This window comes from Lepidochelys kempii, chromosome 6 (assembly GCF_965140265.1).
Source record: "Lepidochelys kempii isolate rLepKem1 chromosome 6, rLepKem1.hap2, whole genome shotgun sequence".
In the NCBI taxonomy this organism is placed as follows: Eukaryota; Metazoa; Chordata; order Testudines; family Cheloniidae; genus Lepidochelys; species Lepidochelys kempii.
Genome location: NC_133261.1, coordinates 52,602,802 through 52,624,661, shown reverse-complemented (window position 1 = coordinate 52,624,661; position 21,860 = coordinate 52,602,802). Strand labels below are relative to the sequence as shown.

Sequence of the window (21,860 nt, the reverse complement as noted above, 5' to 3'; positions counted from 1 at the left end):
ATTAATCTAATAGAACTGTAAATAAAGTCCTCACTTTATAGATTGAAAAACTGCTACACAGAGACACAAAGTGAGAGCAAATGAAAATTGAAACCAGCACTCCATACAAAGGAAACACTACCATGTGGGTTCAGTCCCTGCTTAAGGGAATATTTGTTTCCAGTTTTTATGTTGTTCACAATACCCAGAGGGAGAGTGTCTTCTGTACTTTTACTGGACATATCAGATATTAAACTGATAAGAACAGGTACTACACATGATATTAGAGGTAACAGTCTCTTCCAATGCCACTGCAGAGGAAGGGTATCTGGGGTGCATTTTGAAAGGGGTGAGGAGAGGAAGCCATAGTCAAAATGAGAAGGCTTAATACTGCTGTAAGGCTACTTCTGTGCTAACAGCAGGTAGAGCTTCTAACTTGAAATTGTTACAATTATAGTCCCAGCTTTAAGACAAAAAATACACTAAGATGCCTAAATGTGTTTGACAAAAAGCTAGAGAGAAAGATCTTTAGCACATTAATATGCAACTGCAAGGCAGAACCTCATAGCACACAAACATTAGTGCGTTAGCTAGTTCAGAAATTATATCATATAATTTAGTTGTGCTGAAAGCTATATACTTCTTACTGCCATTTTCAGATTCCACTAGAAACAAGCTGTAGATAAATTACTAAAGCAAAATATGTTCAAAGAACTAAGATCAAGAGTTGAATGGTTTAATCTGCTAGGCTTTCTTCTCTAACCACAAGAACTCAAGAAGTGATGGACCATATCTCACATGTTTGGAATCATCAAGCTAGTCTAAATTTGACAGCTATTTATCTCACTAAACCACCATGTAATCTGTCACATTCAGAGAGCTCTCAGGATTGGAGCAGTATGGATGTGGCATGTGAGGACCGATGCACTGGCACAGCTACATGGAGAAATGTATACAATAACTAACCCGCAACTAGGCGGAGTATTAGCAGGTCCCAGAAGACAAGGGGATGAAAAATGTGAACAAGTTACAATGTGCAGAAATTAGAGAAAATGCAGGCAAACACTGTCCACAGTATTAATTTCTTTACCTCATTTTTTAAAAAGAAATACTATAAATTAAGAACTGCAAACTAGCCATTAAGAACTGAAGTGGATGATGCATTTGCTAAACAGATTAACACAAAGACAATTGAAATATGGAGCCATATCTTCTTTTCCTCCTTTTTTGCACCATTTAAAGAAGGGTAGAGTGAGGGGAAGAAATCTCATTTAAATGTAATATTTGTGTTAATTTTATGAGCACCATGAATTTACAGGGCAGGCATGTGACTTTGGCCCTTCCAAAAGGCAATACGCTTTGTATCCTATACTGTCTTCTATTATCATCCAGTCTTTTTTCTTTAGAGCTTCCTCTACATTTACTTGATATTTTCAGTGTCTGTACAACTGAATTATGTCTTCATTTTCACAAGTGCCATGCCTTTCTATTTGTTGCACGAGGCAATTACTCATCCAGGAAGCTTTTACTAGCCAGCTTTCCAAACAATCTATATTCTTCCTTGAACAAAAAGTATTGGATCCTAGTCAATACCTGATTTACTGGATAGCTTGTCAAAGCAAAAACTTGGGTGCTAATCTCAGCTTGTCTGGTGTCTTCTTCTATGCCATCAAAAGAGTGAAAATCAAGACTGCATTATAGTCAGAATCTGATTCAATAAGATAAGCTTAGCAGCCATTACCCACACTCATTGCACTGTTAAATGGGGGCTGTACAATTTTAGACTGGATAAATCGTGATATTTGGTAGATCTAGTTATTTGGAATTTATGGCCACAAGTCTGAAAGTTTAGTCCACTGCTTAAATATTGATTGTAGTAAATATTTTCAAAAGGAAAACAGTATTTTCCCCCTGCGTGCCAGCCCACAAGACTCAAGAGCAAATGGAGAAAGATCTCAGGCTCAAGTTGAGCCTCCTATAGATCCATGGAGAAATGAAATAAATCAATCTGCTGAAAGGAGCAAGCTATGATGCAATACAGGTCTGTCAGGGTTACATCCTCAGCCTTCCCAGACAGCAACTGTGAAAAACTGGGACGGGGGTGAGGGGTAATAGGCACCTATACAAGACATAGCCCCAAATATTGGGACTGTCCCTCTAAAATTGGGACATCTGTTCACCCTACTTATCTTGTAAGTTGCATATTATTTTTGGGATATCAAGTTGGTGGAAACAAACAAAACCACATTTAATGTCCACCTCTGTTCTGGGTTTTACACTTCTCTGACTCTTGAACTTTGGTGGCCAACACTGGATATCCATGACCAGCAAGCAACCTATTTGCTTTTAAATACATCCAAGTGAGCTGTGTTGTAGTGCTCTACTCCATGATTAATTACCTTTTAGCCTACTTGATAAAGAGGCCTGAATTGTTTAGCTGTGCAGCACAGCGTGTATTTTGCTGAGTTTCATACAAACACACAATATTTCATCCAAACAGAGAGTACCTGTCTACAGATATCTGCAAACTTTTCTTTTCAGACAGTATCAAACAGAGGGGGTTTATAGGTACTTACAAACACTTCTCCATTTTAAAATAATGGTTAAAACAGCAGGATATATCTTTAAAAATGACATTTCAGAGCTGTAAACAGGGGAGTTTGAGTGGGAGTTCTGTTGGAGGAGAAGGTATTTGTATTTATATGTGTGGAGGCTGGTAGGGGCAGTGTGCTGGGAGAGAAGCTGAGCCCTGATTAGGGGGTGGGGCTTCTCTGACTAGGGGTCCTATAAGGGTAGCCAGGCAGGCAGCGGCACAGATGCCAGCAAACAGAGCTGTAAACGGGGGGGAAGCCGGCAGAGGAACAGACAGACTAGTGAAGGGAGTGTCTGGTGTTCTGGTGGAGGACAAGTGCTAGTAATAATAATAGGGCTCAGATTTTTCTGGATGCAATAGCTGATGGATTCCTTCACCAAGTAGTTGCTGAGCCGACAAGAGGGGATGCCATTTTAGATTTGATTTTGGTGAGTAGTGAGGACCTCATAGAAGAAATGGTTGTAGGGGACAATTTTGGTTCAAGCCATCATGAGCTAATTCAGTTCAAACTAAATGGAAGGATAAACAAAAATAGATCTGTGACTAGGGTTCTTGATTTCAAAATGGCTACCTTTAAAAAAATCAAGGAAATTAGTTAGGGAAGTAGATGGTACTGAAGAACTTGTGGATCTAAAGGTGGAGGAGGCCTGGAATTACTTCAAGTCAAAGTTGCAAAAACTATCAGAAGCCTGCATCCAAAGAAAGAGGAAAAAATTCATAGACAGGAGTTGTACACCTAGCTGGTTGAGCAAGCATCTCAGAGAGGTTATTACGAAAAAACAGAAAGCCTACAAGGAGTGGAAGATGGGAGGGATCAGCAAGGAAAGCTACCTTATTGAGACCAGAACATGTAGGGATAAAGTGAGAAAAGCCAAAAGCCATGTAGAGTTGGACCTTGCAAAAGGAACTAAAACCAATAGTAAAAGGTTCTATAGCCATATAAATAAGAAAAAAACAAAGAAAGAAGTGGGAGAGAGAGGAATTATTTAAGCTCAGTACCAACATGGACACAAGAACAAATGGATATAAACTGGCCACCAGGAAGTTTAGACTTGAAATTAGACAAAGGTTTCTAACCATCAGAGGAGTGAAGTTCTGGAACAGCCTTCCAAGGGGAGCAGTGGGACCTATCCGACTTCAAGACTAAGCCTGATAAGTTTATGGAGGGGATGGGATAGCCTAATTTTGGCAATTAATTGATCTTTGACTATTAGAGGTAAATATGTCCAATGGCCTGTGATGGGATGTTAGATGGGGTGGGATCTGAGTTACTACAGAGAATTCTTTCCGGGGTGTCTGGCTGGTGAGTCTTGCCCACATGCTCAGGGTTTAGCTGATCGCCATATTTGGGGTCGGGAAGGAATTTTCCTCCAGGGCAGATTGGCAGAGGCCCTAAGGGTTTTTCACCTTCCTCTGCAGCATGGGGCAGGGGTCACTTTCTGGAGGAGTCTCTGCACCTTGAAGTCTTTAAACCATGATTTGAGGACTTCAATAGCTCAGACATAGGTTAGGGGTTGATACAGGAGTAGGTGGTGAGATTCTATGACCTGCATTGTGCAGGTGGTCAGACTAGACGATCATAATGGTCCTTCTGACCTTAAAGTCTATGATTTCCGAGTCAACTTCTTTGAACAGATGAAACACAAGTTTTGAGAGAGACATTTTTTTAGCTGTAATTACCTCTCTAGCAGAATCTGTGGTACATTTCCTTGACAACTAGGGGATGTTAATTAGATAGTTCAGAGTCCCAGAGGGTTCCCACCTGCCATGGACTAGTTACACACCATAATTTACAGTTGCACTTATATAATTAAAAAGCTTTCTGATAATGTGCTGCTTTACAAATGATACCCCATCGATCCACCTCACTATTTAATCCAAACCAGGACGCAGTCTGTAGGAAACAAAGGTTAAGAAAAGAAACACTTTCATAGTTTCTTGTTTTGTTACTGTGTTCAACTCAAGCCTACCAAACCTTGTCATCTTTGATATAAGGTTTCAAACCATACAGAGCCAACATATTACAGCAGCTCAACAGGTGTGTGAAGAAGAATACCACCAGTGGGAGTCTGCCTAGAGAGGGAGTGGTTTTCATAGACTCATAGAATATCAGGGTTGGAAGGGACCTCAAGAGGTCATCTAGTCCAACCCCTTGCTCAAAGCAGGACCAATCCCCAATTAAATCATCCCAGCCAGGGCTTTGTCAAGCCTGACATTAAAAACTTCTAAGGAAGGAGATTCTACCACCTCCCTAGATAACGCATTCCAGTGTTTCACCACCCTCCTAGTGAAAAAGTTTTTCCTAATATCCAACCTAAACCTCCCCCACTGCAACTTGAGACCATTACTCCTTGTCCTGTCCTCTTCTACCACTGAGACTAGTCTAGAACCATCCTCTCTGGAACCACCTCTCAGGTAGCTGAAAGCAGCTATCAAATCCCCCCTCATTCTTCTCTTCTGCAGACTAAACAATCCCAGTTCCCTCAGCCTCTCCTCATAAGTCATGTGTTCCAGACCCCTAATCATTTTTGTTGCCCTTCGCTGGACTCTCTCCAATTTATCCACATCCTTCTTGTAGTGTGGGGCCCAAAACTGGACACAGTACTCCAGACGAGGTCTCACCAATGTCGAATAGAGGGGGACGATCACGTCCCTCGATCTGCTCGCTATGCCCCTACTTATACATCCCAAAATGCCATTGGCCTTCTTGGCAACAAGGGCACACTGCTGACTCATATCCAGCTTCTCGTCCACTGTCACCCCTAGGTCCTTTTCCGCAGAACTGCTGCCTAGCCATTCGGTCCCTAGTCTGTAGCTGTGCATTGGGTTCTTCTGTCCTAAGTGCAGAACCCTGCACTTATCCTTATTGAACCTCATCAGATTTCTTTTGGCCCAATCCTCCAATTTGTCTAGGTCCCTCTGTATCCTATCTCTGCCCTCCAGCGTATCTACCACTCCTCCCAGTTTAGTATCATCCACAAATTTGCTGAGAGTGCAATCCACACCATCCTCCAGATCATTTATGAAGATATTGAACAAAACCGGCCCCAGGACCGACCCCTGGGGCACCCCACTTGACACCGGCTGCCAGCTAGACATGGAGCCATTGATCACTACCCGTTGAGACCGACAATCTAGCCAACTTTCTACCCACCTTATATAGTGCATTCATCCAGCCCATACTTCTTTAACTTGCTGACAAGAATACTGTGGGAGACCGTGTCAAAAGCTTTGCTAAAGTCAAGAAACAATACATCCACTGCTTTCCCTTCATCCACAGAACCAGTAATCTCATCATAGAAGGCGATTAGATTAGTCAGGCATGACCTTCCCTTGGTGAATCCATGCTGACTGTTCCTGATCACTTTCCTCTCATATAAGTGCTTCAGGATTGATTCTTTGAGGACCTGCTCCATGATTTTTCCGGGGACTGAGGTGAGGCTGACTGGCCTGTAGTTCCCAGGATCCTCCGTCTTCCCTTTTTTAAAGATTGGCACTACATTAGCCTTTTTCCAGTCATCCGGGACTTCCCCCGTTCGCCACGAGTTTTCAAAGATAATGGCCAATGGCTCTGCAATCACAGCCACCAATTCCTTTAGCACCCTCGGATGCAACTCGTCCGGCCCCATGGACTTGTGCACGTCCAGCTTTTCTAAATAGTCCCTACCACCTCTTTCTCCACAGAGGGCTGGCCATCTATTCCCCATGTTGTGATGCCCAGCGCAGCAGTCTGGGAGCTGACCTTGTTAGTGAAGACAGAGGCAAAAAAAGCATTGAGTACATTAGCTTTTTCCACATCCTCTGTCACTAGGTTGCCTCCCTCATTCATTAAGGGGCCCACACTTTCCTTGGCTTTCTTCTTGTTGCCAACATACCTGAAGAAACCCTTCTTGTTACTCTTGACATCTCTCGCTAGCTGCAGCTCCAGGTGCAATTTGGCCCTCCTGATTTCATTCCTACATGCCCAAGCAATATTTTTATACTCTTCCCTGGTCATATGTCCAACCTTCCACTTCTTGTAAGCTTCTTTTTTATGTTTAAGATCCGCTAGGATTTCACCGTTAAGCCAAGCTGGTCGCCTGCCATATTTACTATTCTTTCGACACATCGGGATGGTTTGTCCCTGTAACCTCAACAGGGATTCCTTGAAATACAGCCAGCTCTCCTGGACTCCTTTTCCCTTCATGTTAGTCCAGGACAAAATCAGTTTCCTGAAGGAAACCCTTCCCACACAACCTTACCAGAACACACATGCAGATTGGAGGGTCATCATTTCAAGGTCAGGAATCCCTGATCTATAGTGCTAACAAATGAGCACCGAATTCCAAAGGCTGCTGGGTTCCTTGACTGAAACCACATCTTAATGGAGAGCGTAGTGCGTCTAAGGCATCTAAGGAGCACATTAAACCATCCCAGAATCCTCAACATTCACAACAGAATTAAAGACAGGCTAAAAACAGAGATGGTTGTGAAACAGAATTCCAGACCCCAACCTCTTTAAACTTTGAGGAATTTCAGAACTAAGTTTCATGTCTTTAGCCTACCTGTACTAAACTGGAAGCAAATCAGACCCTGGACTCCACAGATGAATACTTGTGTCTGCTGGGGTCAGCAATGCAGCCAATTACTTCATTTTATCATTCATTTATTGTGTGATGTTATAATTAGCTCATATGCTATGTCATATATAATCATTGTAGGATAAATAGATTTCAATTGTAGGATTATTGAAGTATAAGATTGATAAGTATCTAGAAGTGATAATTATGCATTAGGTATCTAAGTAAGTAGGGATGAAACGCAAGGCCTACAGGCTGAGGAATGTGAGATATCAGCTTAGCCATACTAGGTCTTAGGCTTAAGAAATGCTTGACATAAGTAAGTGACCAAAGAATGATCCTATGCCACAAAGTTATGGAAATAGATGTGCCAATGGGTGGCACTGCAAAAAATTAAATTTAAGATTAATTTTTGATTACAAGATACTGGGTAGTCACATTTTTCTAACACATGCCCTAACTGCAGGGTGCACCATGTGTGTAAATGCTAATGAGAATAAAAAACTACAACCTATGAAAAATGAGGTAACCCAATATTCTTGGGGGACAATACAAATAAGGAAAAAGAAGATGGATACCTTCATGCACATGCACAGAGTGTTAGGTTAGTCAGAATCACAAGATAAAAGAGGGCTCCCAGATTGGATAAAATGAGTTCCCTATGGGAAAACTTCAGCAGGAACCAACCCTCTACTGATGATCAACTGGCAAGGCATCCATCAGACCCTAAGAATATCATTAAGGATGTGAGTATGACCATATTTGTAACTTGTGCATAGGTCTTTTAGGATTTCTGTATGCACGGGTAATCAACTTTAATTTTAACTGTAACTTTAATAAAACTTGTAAATCAGACTAGACCTTGTACTTGTAAATACATGTGTAGTCACTATCCTTGGTCTTTACGCGTTACTAGAGTCTCTAAATCTGAAGCAAGTAGCAGAGATGACTTTTACTTTGTTGAACTTGAAACTGTAGCCTCCAGAGCTGAACTCACAGTGACGTAATACAGCATTACTAAATTCACTTTAAATAAAATACAAGACTACAGCAGTGACCCATGTGCGGGAAAGCAGGGGCTCAGATCCCCATATAACAGGTGTAAGGGAAGGGTGGCCTCTGCTATTTCTTCTGACCCTTTATTCACCTCTGTGCATGTGGGGGAGCTCTTCAAAGAAACCCCTGTGCCAGCTGACAGTTTGGGAGCTGTCAATCATTCTAGTAGCGGGCTAAGGGGAATGGGAGGGCTGCACTATCTCTCCCAGCTGTCCCATGGCTGGACAGTCCCTGTTCCAGAGATCATACAAGGAAAAATACAAATTTCTTACAATGTCACCAAAACCAGACTCCCACATCCTCTGTTGGCCATCCAAACAATCAAGTCCCCCAAGGAAAAGGGTGAGAGAACAAGTGGGTCTTCTATGCTGAACACCTTGGAATTCGGGCTAGGCTGAAACAAGGAAATGAATACAATATTTGGATTAATTATAGCAGGCATATACATACTCTTTAGTGAGGATTCCTCGAGGCCCAGTGGGAGTAATATTGCTTGGGTCAAGTCCATGTGTCTCCAGAATGTAGCGGGCAGCCGGACTTAAGCGAATCCTGAAGTTAAAAAAGAAAACCACCTAAATAATAGGGTTAGGTGAATGTATTTTACACATAATATGTCAAAAGGTTCTCGACACCACATGCTATGGTCCAGAGCCTCAGCTCCAGCTGGAGAGAATGCAGTACAAGTCAGTGGGTGTCTGTGCAACGGTAGTATAAAGTTCACCTTTGTACTCCCCTGATCCCAGGGCTGCAATGTGAAGGGGTGGCTCTACCATACCAGCTTATCAGAGCTCTGAGGTTACACTACAGCTACTAGTGACCCCAAGGAGCTGAAACCACAGCTGGGCATCATCCCAACATCGGGGTCCCAGCCATCTACCTTATGGTACCAGCAAAGAATGGGGTGACACAGAAGCCTCAACACCATTGGAGGATCCCCACATAAACAGGTAATCACCACAGAAACAGATATTCCAGCTGCATATATAATCCCTTGGCAAGGCAGTATAAAGGAGCTGGCCCTGTATGCTTATGGTCTCACAAGGTATGTCTGTGGCTGGCCCTGTGCCAGCAGACTCGGACTCACAGGGCTTGGACTACAGGCTGTTTAATTGCAGTGTAGACATTCAGGCTCTGGCAGAAGCACAAGATCTGGGACACTCCCACCTTGCAAGGTCCTAGAACCTGGACTCCAGCCCGAGCCCAGAAGTCTACACCGCAATTAAACAGCCCCACAGCCCAAGCCTGCTGGTACAGGCCAGCCACAGTTTTAAAGGCAATGTATACATATCTACACAAGCATGATCTTCTTTAATAGCAGGTGAGGTAGTGACAACTGCATCATTAGTTCTGTCTAATTTCAATTATAACTATCTTCATACTTAATATCTTCAATTTTTGCTTTTATACTTAAGTTTACTGGACAAACTTCTAGAAATACAACAGATCATCTGGACTGAGAAATAAGGAATTTATGCAAATAATTCTAATCTCATTTTCAGCTTTACAAGTTTAAAGCAGTTTCCTCCCACTCTCAAACATTATAAAGTTGTATCTGTGTCATCTCAACCCATGTGGGATATGCTTTGCAGTAACTTTCCAGGAGGAGACAGAGTTAAGCACATCATCTAGAGCACATAACACTGATCTCCACTGCCATACAGAAACTACAAAGGTTACATCATAACCCAATTCTGCATTTTAATTGAGAGGTATATTGGAGAAAAGTTCCAGAGCATTCATTTTATTTTAACATAATTTATATGACATGAGAACATAGTGAACTCAGACAGACTTTAGAATTCTTAGGTGCAAAAGTTAATTTCGCAAAAACAACAGAGCAACATTAGTACTTGAGACCAGATCTTATTTCCCCAAATTCTTGAAAGAATGTCTTGAACAGATAAACAGAAGAGCTGGTAGGACCTGAGCCCTTTGAACCACACAAGAATTCCAAGTGTGGTAATACCAGCTTGACAAGGAAAGTAAATTATTAAAGATGTTAATTTGATTTTCAATTAGTTGTCACGTATTTGTGATTAGGAGTGTCGCTGAATCAGTTTCTGTTCTAACAATCTCTGATGTCAAAGCACTTGATTTAAACCTTGTTAGTGCTCTAATCATTCTCCTACTATAGCAAGCATGCTGTTAGAGGCCTCAGTTAGTGTCTTCCAATTAGTGTCTTCTATTTGCATTAGGACCGCCTGAATGCTAGTAGCAAAATTAAACAAAAATTGGACAGATAGTTAGGCAAGAAGCTAAAAAAATAATTGAATTGTATAGTGGTCAACACTCATAGAACCATAGCAATTGTAGAACTGGAAGGGACCTCAAGAAGACATCAAGTCCAGCCATCTGAGCTAATGCAGGACCAAGTCTATCTACACCATTACTGACAGGTGTTTGCCCAACCTGTTCTTAAAAAGCCTCCAATGAAAGGGATTCCACAATCTCTCTTAGAAGCCTATTCCAGATCTTACTTTCTAACTATAAGGTTAGTTTTTGCCCAATATCTAACCTAAATTTCCCCTTCTGCAGATTAAGCCGATTACTTCTTGTCCTGCCTTCAGTGGACATGGAGAACTATTAGACTTCTGTGTAACACATTTGAAGACTTATCAGGTTCCCCCTTCACTCTTCTTTTCTCAAGACTGAAAAAAATGGGCACGTTTAAACTTTCCTCGAAGGTCAGGATTTTCCTAAATCTTTTTTTTGCCCTCCCCTCCTGGACTCTCTCCAATTTGTCCACACCTTTCCTAAACCATGGCACCCTGGGTGGCAGAGCTCAGGTTACAAGCCACCCACCTGGGGCTGAAGCCCTTAGGCTTTGGCTTTAGGTCCCCTCAACCCCCCACCTGGGGCAGCAGGGCTCAGGCTTCGACTTTGGTCCCCTACTACCTGGGGCAGTGGAGCTTGGGTGAGCTCAGGCTTCGGTCCCACTTCCTGGGGTCATGTAGTAATTTTTGTTGTCAGAAGGGTATCACGGTGCAATGAAGTTTGAGAATCCCTGATCTAGTCATTCCTGTTGTATAACATAGGCCATAGAACTTTCCCAAAATAATTCCTAGAGCATATCTTTTACAAAAAAAAAAAAAAAAAATCCAATATTGACTGAAAAGAAAAGGAGTACTTGTGGCACCTTAGAGACTAACCAATTTATCTGAGCATAAGCTGTAGCTCACAAAAGCTTATGCTTAAATAAATTTGTTAGTCTCTAAGGTGCCACAAGTACTCCTTTTCCTTTTGCGAATACAGACTAACACAGCTGCTGCTCTAAAACCAGTCAACATTGACTGACAAATTGTCAGTGATGGAGAATCCACATGATCCTTGGCAGATGGTTTGAGTGGTTAATTATTTTCACTGTTAAAAATTTACATCTTATTTTCAAGCTGAATTTGTCTAGCTTCAACTTCTAGCCATTGGACCATGCTACATTGAAGAGCCCATTATTAAATATTTGTTCCCCATGTAGGTACTGTGATAAAGTCTCCCCTGAACCTTCTTTTTGCTACGCTAATAATAAATTGCGCTCCTAGAGTTTATCACTATAAGGCATGTTTTCTAATCCCTTAATCATTCTCATGGCTCTTTTCTGAACCCTCTCCAAATTATCATCATCCTTCTTGGATTGTGGACACCAGAACTGAACACAGTATTCCAGCAGTGGTCACACCAGTACCAAATATAAAGGTAAAATAACCTCTCTGCTCTTGCTCAAGACTCCCCTATTTTTGTATCCAGGGATCACATTAGCCTTTTGGCCACAGCATCACACTAGACACTCACTCATATGCAGCTGATTATCTACCATGACTGCACATCTTTTTCAGAATCACTGCTTCCCAGCATAGAGTCCCTCATCATGTAAGTATGGCCTACATTCTTTGTTCCTAGATGTATTACATTTAGCCATAATAAAAACATATATTGTTTGCTTTTGCTAAGTTTACCAAGTGATCTAGATTGCTTTGTATCCTGTCCTCTTCATTATTTATTTCCCTCAATTTTTGTGTTATCTGCAGTGATGAAGATGTTTTGACTGATTATTACCACGGTGTCCTTACAAATTTGCATAAGTTTTAATGAGAGGGCACACTTAAGTCAACACTTTTGAACATTCCACACCTCTCTACTGAGAAGCCCTTACATGACACTCTTATTCCAGTACAAGAGTAATTTTTTTCAGTTTTGCTTAAAATTCTTCCTATGTGACATAAGCTAAACTGAAAAAAAGGAACTCTTATACCAGAATAAGAGTGTCCACACAGGGAGTTATGCTAGTATAACTATACTCGTTTAAATTCATGTCTTAGGTTACAGAAAACAAAAAACAACAAAATCTTCCTTTGTAGACAAGGCCTAAACAAACCAGGAAAATTTAAAGTGTTTCTCAAATAGTACTTTGATTTTAGCTATGGAGACAAAATTCATCCCTGGTGCAACTCCACTGATTTCACTGAAGTTACAAAAGGGATGAATTTGGCCACAGTTGTGGTGGCAATACCCTCAAGTCTCACACTGAAAGTGTTGTTCATGAGGAATACAGAAACTCACGGCAGTTTTCCAAGCCCATGTTCCATTTTGGTAGAGGCCAATGCTAAAATGCCTGCTGGAGGGGGAGTAGGTGCAGTTGCAGGCGGAGCCATCAGGGGTGCCAGAGAAGATGGATCACCAGTATCTGCTGGTATTTCAACCTGCTTCCAGTCCTGTCCTTCTTCTACCAGCAAACCGATTAGCGTTCCCAGACGCACATTTTTACTTCCTTCTTCCATCTAAATTTAAAAGACAATGAGAACATTACATATAAGTAACACATAGTGCTATGTACTCTTTAAAAAAAAAAAAGATCTAGAAGTTGCAGGCATACCACTGACGTATGAGTACATCAAGTTTCATTCTTATAATAAAAGTCTAGGACCAATATTAAACAGTTGGTACGGGAAACCAAGGTGGGGTGTTAAGTTATGCCAAAATTTAACAGATGTGAGTGCGCCTCAAGTTAGATATCTAAATCCATTGAGTCAGTGGAAGCTGCAGGTGCTCAACACCTCTGAAAAAGAGGCCACTTTCTTTAGATGCCTAAATATAGATTAAGATGCCTAAATTCAGGCCTCAGATTGGAAAATTTTGGTTTAAGTGTCCAAGCCAAATTCTCAGTTTTGTGTAATTCCGCTGTGTCTTGCTAACATTATATTTAGTTTTTCCAGTTTATTTAAAATACACTCAACCGTAGGGCCCTACCAAATTCACATCCATCAAAAATGCATCATGGACTGTGAAATCTGATCTCCCTCGTGAAATCTTATACCTAGCTTCAGGCTCCTCCCCTGTGCAGGCCTCCAGCTGCTAGTCTTCCCTAGGGGCTGCTCCCAGGACAGGTCAGACACACCTCCAGGAACCTGCCCTGGCTGCTGGAAGCTCCACAGCTTGAGCTATCAACCCTCACACACACACACACACACACGCAGGGAGGCTACAGCTCAAGCAGTCACCCACATGTGCATGGGCAGGAGACTGCCGGGTAACCTCCCTCCCTCCCTACCATGACCCTCACTTCTGTGCTGCTAGCTGGCAGTGGTGCTGGCTTTAGAGCTGGGCACTCAGCCAGCAGCCTCCCTCTGTGGCTGTCCAGCTCTGAAGGCAGCACTCCTGCCGGCAGCAGGACAGAAGTAAGGGTAGCAATCCCACAACCCCACTGCAATCGCCTTGCAACACCACCACCCCCCAAAAGCCTTTTGGGTAGAGACCCACACTGTTACAACACCCTGAAATTTCAGATGTCAACATCTGAAAATGTGAAACTGACTAATTTTTAAAAACCCTAGCCACGCAATTGACCAAAATGGACTGTGAATTTGGTAGGGTCCTACCCATCAGAGGCCCTGAAAGCTTGGACAACCAGCAAGAAACAACAGTAAAGAAAATTGGGGCAGCGGAGGGACCCTCAACAGCAACTACAATTCCCCATGATTTATATTTGACAATGTTATTCTTTGCTTCCAATTCTAATGGCTGTTTTAATATTACTGAGGTGGAATGATTATTGTGTCTGACCTGAAAAGTGACAGCAGTTCTGTTGTGAGCAAGTAACCTCTATAAAATGCTCTGGGAACCATGTGAATGGAAATACTAGCAAGTATGGTGCTATTAATCTGCTAAAGCAGATCAGTTCCAGGGCATATTGCACAGAAAAATGCAAGGACAGATCCTGATTCCCATTATGAGGGATCTGTGCTGCTTGTAAATGTCAGTGTAACCAGTCAGTGAAGGATTCCTCCATTAATTAGTCTACAACCATTGTAGCAGCTCCTACACCATTACCCTTCCAGTCCCCAGCATAGGAAGTTTTCCAGGGGCATCTCTATGTCCTGGCAATCTCCAGAAATCAGAACTGTACCTTGGGATCACAGGCATTAGGCACAAGTCAGACTAGACAGGTCCCATCCCTATCTGGCCTCAGGTCCCATCCCTATCTGGGGTGAAGGTTATAAACCTCTTCCACAAAACCACTTTTGCCCACCTCCCTGCCAATCAGTGCAGGAGCCACAATCTAGTCTAGTGGATGAAGGGAAAGCAGTGGATGTATTGTTTCTTGACTTTAGCAAAGCTTTTGACACGGTCTCCCACAGTCAGCAAGTTAAGGAAGTATGGGCTGGATGAATGCACTATAAGGTGGGTAGAAAGCTGGCTAGATTGTCGGGCTCAACAGGTAGTGATCAATGGCTCCATGTCTAGTTGGCAGCCGGTGTCAAGTGGAGTGCCCCAAGGGTCGGTCCTGGGGCTGGTTTTGTTCAATATCTTCATAAATGATCTGGAGGATGGTGTGGATTGCACTCTCAGCAAATTTGCGGATGACACTAAACTGGGAGGAGTGGTAGATAAGCTGGAGGGTAGGGATAGGATACAGAGGGACCTAGACAAATTGGAGGATTGGGCCAGAAGAAATCTGATGAGGTTCAACAAGGACAAGTGCAGAGTCCTGCACTTAGGATGGAAGAATCCAATGCACCGCTACAGACTAGGGACCGAATGGCTAGGCAGCAGTTCTGCGGAAAAGGACCTAGGGGTGACAGTGGACGAGAAGCTGGATATGAGTCAGCAGTGTGCCCTTGTTGCCAAGAAGGCCAATGGCATTTTGGGATGTATAAGTAGGGGCATAGCAAGCAGATCGAGGGACGTGATCGTTCCCCTCTATTCGACATTGGTGAGGCCTCATCTGGAGTACTGTGTCAAGTTTTGGGCCCCACACTACAAGAAGGATGTGGATAAATTGGAGAGAGTCCAGCGAAGGGCAACAAAAATGATTAGGGGTCTGGAACACATGACTTATGAGGAGAGGCTGAGGGAGCTGGGATTGTTTAGCCTGCAGAAGAGAAGAATGAGGGGGGATTTGATAGCTGCTTTCAACTACCTGAAAGGGGGTTCCAAAGAAGATGGCTCTAGACTGTTCTCAATGGTAGCAGATGACAGAACGAGGAGTAATGGTCTCGAGTTGCAGTGGGGGAGGTTTAGATTGGATATTAGGAAAAACTTTTTCACTAAGAGGGTGGTGAAACACTGGAATGCGTTACCTAGGGAGGTGGTAGAATCTCCTTCCTTAGAGGTTTTTAAGGTCAGGCTTGACAAAGCCCTGGCTGGGATGATTTAACTGGGAATTGGTCCTGCTTCGAGCAGGGGGTTGGACTAGATGACCTTCAGGGGTCCCTTCCAACCCTGATATTCTATGATTCTATGATCTGGAAGCATTTTCCAGCTGATTTGCATTAATTGCATTACCTTTTTTTAATTCTTTATTGCATTTTGCATCAACCATTCCATTCTCTAGCCCGGGATCAATCTCAGGCTGATAGACATATAATTACCCAGATCACCCCATTCACACTTTTTAAAATTTGGCACATTAACTCTCCCCCAGTCTTTTAAAACAACCCCAGCAATCCAAGAATTATTGAAAAAAATCAACATTAACAGTCCAGTGAGCTTCTCAGTCAGCTCTCTTAAAACTCTTGGAGGCAAGTTATCAGGTCCTGCTCGTTTAAAAATGTCTAACTTTAGTAAATGCTGTTTAACATTCACAAGAGATACTAGTGGAATGGAAAGAGATATCGCCATCATATGATGACACTATGTCACGTTTTTTCCCCAAATACGGAACAGAAATGTTTCACAGAATCATAGGACTGGAAGGGACCTTGAGAGGTCATCTAGTCCAGTCCCCTGCATTCATGGCAAGACTAAGTATTATCTAGACCATCCCTGACAGCTGTTTGTCTAACCTGCTCTTAAAAATCTCTAATGATGGAGATTCCACAACCTCCCTAGGCAATTTACTCCAGTGCTTAACCACCCTAACAGTTAGGAAGTTTTTCCTAAAGTCCTACCTAAACCTCCTTTGCTGTAATTTAAGCCCATTGCTTTTTGTCTTATCCTCGGAGGTTAAGAACAAAATTTTCTCCTTTCTTGTAACAATCTTTTATGTACTTGAAAACTGTTATGTCCCATCCCGCCCCTCAGTCTTCTCTTCTCCATACTAAACAAACCCGATTTTTTTCCAATCTTCCCTCACAGGTCATGTTTTCTAGACTTTTAATCATTTTTGTTGCTCTTCTCTGGACTTTCTCCAATGTGTCCACAGCTTTCCTGAAATGTGGACCCAGAACTGGACATAATATGCCAGTTGAGGCCTAGGCAGCGCAAAGTAGAGCAGGAGAATTATTTCTCATGTCTTGCTTATGTAACCCACACACCTCTGGACTTACAGCACACCTGCTTATACAGGGGTTCTCAAACTGGGGATCGGGACCCTTCAGGGGGTTGCAAGGTTCTTACATGGGGGGGGTCACGAGCTGTCAACCTCCATCCCAAATCCCACTTTGCCTCCAGCATTTATAATGGTGTTAAATATATAAAAAAGGGTTTTTAATTTATAAGGGGGGCGGGGAGGAATCGCACTCAGAGGCTTGCTATGTGAAAGGGGTCACCAGTAAAAAAGTTTGAAAGCCACTGTGCTAATACATTCCAGAATGATGTTTGCTTTTTTTTGAAACAGTGTTACACCGTTGACTCATATTTAGCTTGTGATCCACTATGACCCCCAGATACCTTTCTGCAGTACTCCTTCCTATGCAGTCATTTCCCATTTTGTATGTCTGCAACTGATTGTTCCTTCCTAAATGGAGTACTTTGCATTTGTCCTTATTGAATTTCATCCTATTTACTTCAGACTATTTATCCAGATCATTTTGAATTATAATAATTTCCTCCAAAGCACTTGCAACCCCTCCCAGCTAGATATCATCTGCAAACTTTATAAGCATATTCTCTATGCCATTATCTATATCATTGATGAAGATATTGAACAGAACTGGAACCAGAACTGATCCCTGAGGGACCCCACTCATTATGCCCTTCCAGCATGACTGTGAACCACTGATAACTACTCTCTGGGAATGGTTTTCCAACCAGTTATGCACTCACCTTTTAGTAGCTCCATCTAGGTTGCATTTCCCTAGTTCATCTATGAGAAGGTCATGTGAGACAGTATCAAAATTTACTAAAGTCAATATATACCACGTCTACCACTTCCCCCCTATCCACAAGGCTTGTTATCCCATCAAAGAAAGCTATCAGGTTGGTTTGACATGATTTGTTCTTGACAAATCTATGCTGGATGTTATTTATCACCTTATCTTCTAGATGTTCACAAATTGATTATTTGCTCCATTATGTTTCCAGGTACAGAAGTTAAGGTGACTGGTCTGTAATTCCCTGGGTTGTCCTTATTTCCCTTTTTATAGATTGGCACTATATTTGCCCTTTTCCAGTCTTCCGAAATCTCTTCCGTCTTCCATGACTTTTCAAAGATAATTGCTTACGGCTCAGATATCTCCTCAGTCAGCTCCTTGAGTATTCTAGGATGCATTTCATCAGGCCCTGGTGACTTGAAGACACCTAACTTGACTAAGTAATTTGAATTTATTGAATACTTCTGCCTTTTCTGCAATATTACTGATAATACCACCTATTCCATCTAGTAATGGACCAATATCACTGTCAGGATTCTTTTTGTTCCTAATATATTTTTCAAAACTCCTTTTTACTATCCTTAACTCTGCTAGCCATAGATTTATCCTTGTGTTCCTTATCAATTTTCTATAATTCCTAACTTGTGATTTATATTCATTACGATTAATTTCTCCGTTCTTCCTTTTGGGATTAAATATTATTTTTATAACTGCCTTCTCTTTCCCTCTAAACCATTTTTTTTTAAACCAGCACTGTCTGGTTGTGCCTTTTTGGGCATCTAGTAAGGTATTTTTAAATGATTTCCAGTTATTCACATTTTTCTGATTAAATTCTTTCTTCTAACTGATAATTAAGAACATAAGGATGGCCATACTGGGTCAGACCAATGGATCCGTCTAGCCCAGTATCCTGTCTTCCAACAGCAGCCAATGCCAGGTACTTCGGAGGGAATGAACAGAACTGGGCAATTATCAAGTGATCCATCCCATCATTCATTAAGATTATGCTAATCACCAGGAGGCACTAGCACTGAGAGGTTGGCTAGTTTTGTTTATCTGAACATATAGGAGTTAACTCCTGAAGACGTTGCCAGCCATGACGCAGTTCTGTGCTCAGCATAGCACCACCAAAGTACATCATCCATGCCTTAAGCTCTCTAAGAATCATTAGGTGTCTCTGCTGGCTACAGTTATGCTTCCCTTCCACACAAGCAAACAATGTGACATTGAGCTAAAACATGACAGCAGCCACATTAAAGTTGCAACTGGTACTGGAGTACAAAAATTGATGTGACCAAGTCAGTTTCTGATGAAATTTCCTTGTTGATGCTCTGTAAGATTCAGGAGAAACAGAAGTATTCCAAATTGATGAGAAGAGTGTTAAGTACAGCAAAAGTATCACTCATCAATTACTAAAACAGAGATGACAACAGAGACCATAAGAATAAGTCTGAAAATTGGTCCAACATTAATTTTAATGCTCAGCACCGAACAGTGTCTATGCAATTTATTAAAGGGGTTGTAAGCTGAGCTGAAGGCTTTAAAACTCTAGTTTTTCAATGCTCACTTGATCAAGGTGCTATGAACTGGAACAATATAATAGCAATGTAAAACAATGTAATCTAAAGGAGGAAAAATGGTTATATGAACGTGAACAGCTATTTTAAAACAAATACTTAAAATGCAAAGTATCTTCAACTGAAATTACATGTTGTTGAACATTTCTGATCTGACAAACACTACTGAGCAATCAAACTGCTGTTTCATTTGCACTTTAATTGTATCTTTCACATAACAAAACTAACTCTTTCCATAAGCCCACTTCGGGAACAGACGTTCCTTTGCTTGTGAGGTATAAATAAGTGACTGCATTGACTATATTACTTCCTACAGATCCCACACTTCATAGGAAAGACTAAAAGATTTTAAAAATTCAATAGGATTTCTTTCACAACAGAAGGTTCACCTGAAAAGTGATCTTGGGATAGGACAGCTACTCGGACAACACAATTTAACACAGACAATAAGAACATGGGAAGGTTCCCCCGTCACCAAATTTAATTTTTAATGAAGTGACTATGATTGGTACCATGATCCTTCTTACATAGATCTATTTTAAGCCAAGGGGTACTGAAAAGGCCAGGGGATTGATGGGTTACTGAGTCTTTCACCTCTAGCACAAATTAGTAGTGACTAAAAATTATCACCATTTGATGACTCTTTGGCAGCCTCTGACAAGCGAGAGGAAGGGCGAGCTTGTGGCTAAGAAACTGGTCTGGAACTCCCAAGAACTGAGTTCAGTCCCTGGCTGTGCCACAGATCTCCTGTGGGACTTCAGACAATCACCGAAACTCTGTATGCGCCTTAAAATACTTAACTTCCTCACAGTGGCATTTTAGGGGAAAAGAGCTGAATGGATCATGAAAAGTCTTTTCACAACCCAGATGTGGTTTTTCACTATCAGGCTATAAGCAGAGTGTGGGGAGATGTGTGCAATGCCACTGACTAGTGTTTTAGTTCTGTGGATAAACAGTCTGTAAAATTGTCAATCCTTTCACCAGCACTCCTTTCCACACACAGTACAAGTTAAAAACAAACAAATGTTTGCAACCAAAATAGCTCCCTTACTTCAATGTGCATAAGACAGATATTTAGAATATACCATTGCTACATATTCCTCAGAATAAAAAATTTCACCAGAAACTCTATTATTTAAGTCTCAATTAAATGCTAAGTTTGGAAGTCTCATTACTGAAAGATTACATTTCTCTTAAGTAACATTTACAAGGCAATATTTGACTTCAATTCTTTATGTGAAAATGTAAAAACAGTCACACTTCATTTTTCAGGGTAGACTCCGACAACTGAATAGAGTTAACGATATAAGCACTCATGCTACTGAGCCCTCTGAGCGACATAAGTTACACCTACAGAAGTGCTAGTGTGGACAGGGCTATGTTGGCAGGCGATGCTCTCCTGCTGACATAGCTACAGCAGCTCATTGAAGGTGGTTGAAATATGTCAATGGGAGAACTCTCTTCCATAGGCATAGAGTGGCTACACAAGTATTCCTACAGCCACACAGCCACAATTTGTGGGGGGGGGTGGAGGGTGAGAAAACCTGGATTTGTGCTGGAAATGGCCCACCTGATGATCACTTTAGATAAGCTATTACCAGCAGGACAGTGGGGTGGGAGGTGGTATTTTTTCATATTCTCTGTGTATAAATAAAGTCTGCTGCAGTTTCCACGGCATGCATCCGATGAAGTGAGCTGTAGCTCACGAAAGCTCATGCTCAAATAAATTGGTTAGTTTCTAAGGTGCCACAAGTACTCCTTTTCTTTTTGCGAATACAGACTAACACGGCTGTTACTCTGAAACCTGTCTTTTTACCATGTAAGAGTCTCATAAAAAGGTAAAGAGCCAATGGGGAGGCTCCAATTGACTTCAGTGGACAGTCAAACCAAGCCCTTTGTGAGAAAACTGTGAAATGTATTCATATCAATCATATAGTAACTTATATAAACTGCTGATGACTATGATATACAGCAGTACTTTACACCAAACAGGCTCAAAAGAGCCTCTCAGGGGGTTCTATTCACCTTATATGCAGCATCCTAGTGAAGTAAATGTTGCCCCCATTTTCAAAGATGAAACACACATTGGTCACGTAAGAAAGTCAGCTCTTTGGGACAAAGAATGTTTTTCTATTAACCTTGCGATATGCCTGGCACAGTTCTGGGTACACCACCTAATAGTGGTAGAGATACATACAAACAGTCCTGACTCCTCCTGTTCTCAACAGCTGGACAGTACTCCCCACTCAAGATTAGTCTACCAAATGGCACTAGAAAACAAAAATCATTTAAAATAGGTTTTAAAATGTTATAAATATCGCTCTGTACTTGCCCCCCTCACCCCACACACACAAACACACATTGCAAGCCCAAAGCCCAACAAGTGAGAGCACTTCTCACCTTAGAGGAAGCATGAGCACTTGCTGCTAACGCTGCTGAAACTGGTCTATTGATTTTTTTCACCCTTCCTGTGGCATTAAGCCTGGATGAATAACTGTTTTTGGCCTATTGACAGTGTTAGCAATTCAAAATACACTACCAAGCAACTGAGTGAAAAATACTATCAATTCTA

The 21,860-nt window shown here is 41.8% G+C and overlaps 1 protein-coding gene across 4 annotated transcripts in view; it reads right to left on the bottom strand.

Annotated features, from left to right (window-relative positions):
* Nucleotides 1-21,860, bottom strand: part of PDHX (pyruvate dehydrogenase complex component X) — a 97,965-nt gene that overhangs the window by 45,629 nt on the left and 30,476 nt on the right. For 3 of the 4 annotated variants that reach the window (XM_073347928.1, XM_073347930.1, XM_073347927.1), the window contains 2 exons: nt 12,742-12,959; nt 8,638-8,736 (listed from right to left, as the gene is read on the bottom strand). In XM_073347928.1, the coding sequence (XP_073204029.1) occupies nt 8,638-8,736; nt 12,742-12,959 (317 nt within the window). Of the gene's footprint in view, nt 1-8,637; nt 8,737-12,741; nt 12,960-21,485; nt 21,559-21,860 lie in introns of all 4 variants that reach the window. The other variant, XM_073347931.1, reaches the window with a different exon arrangement.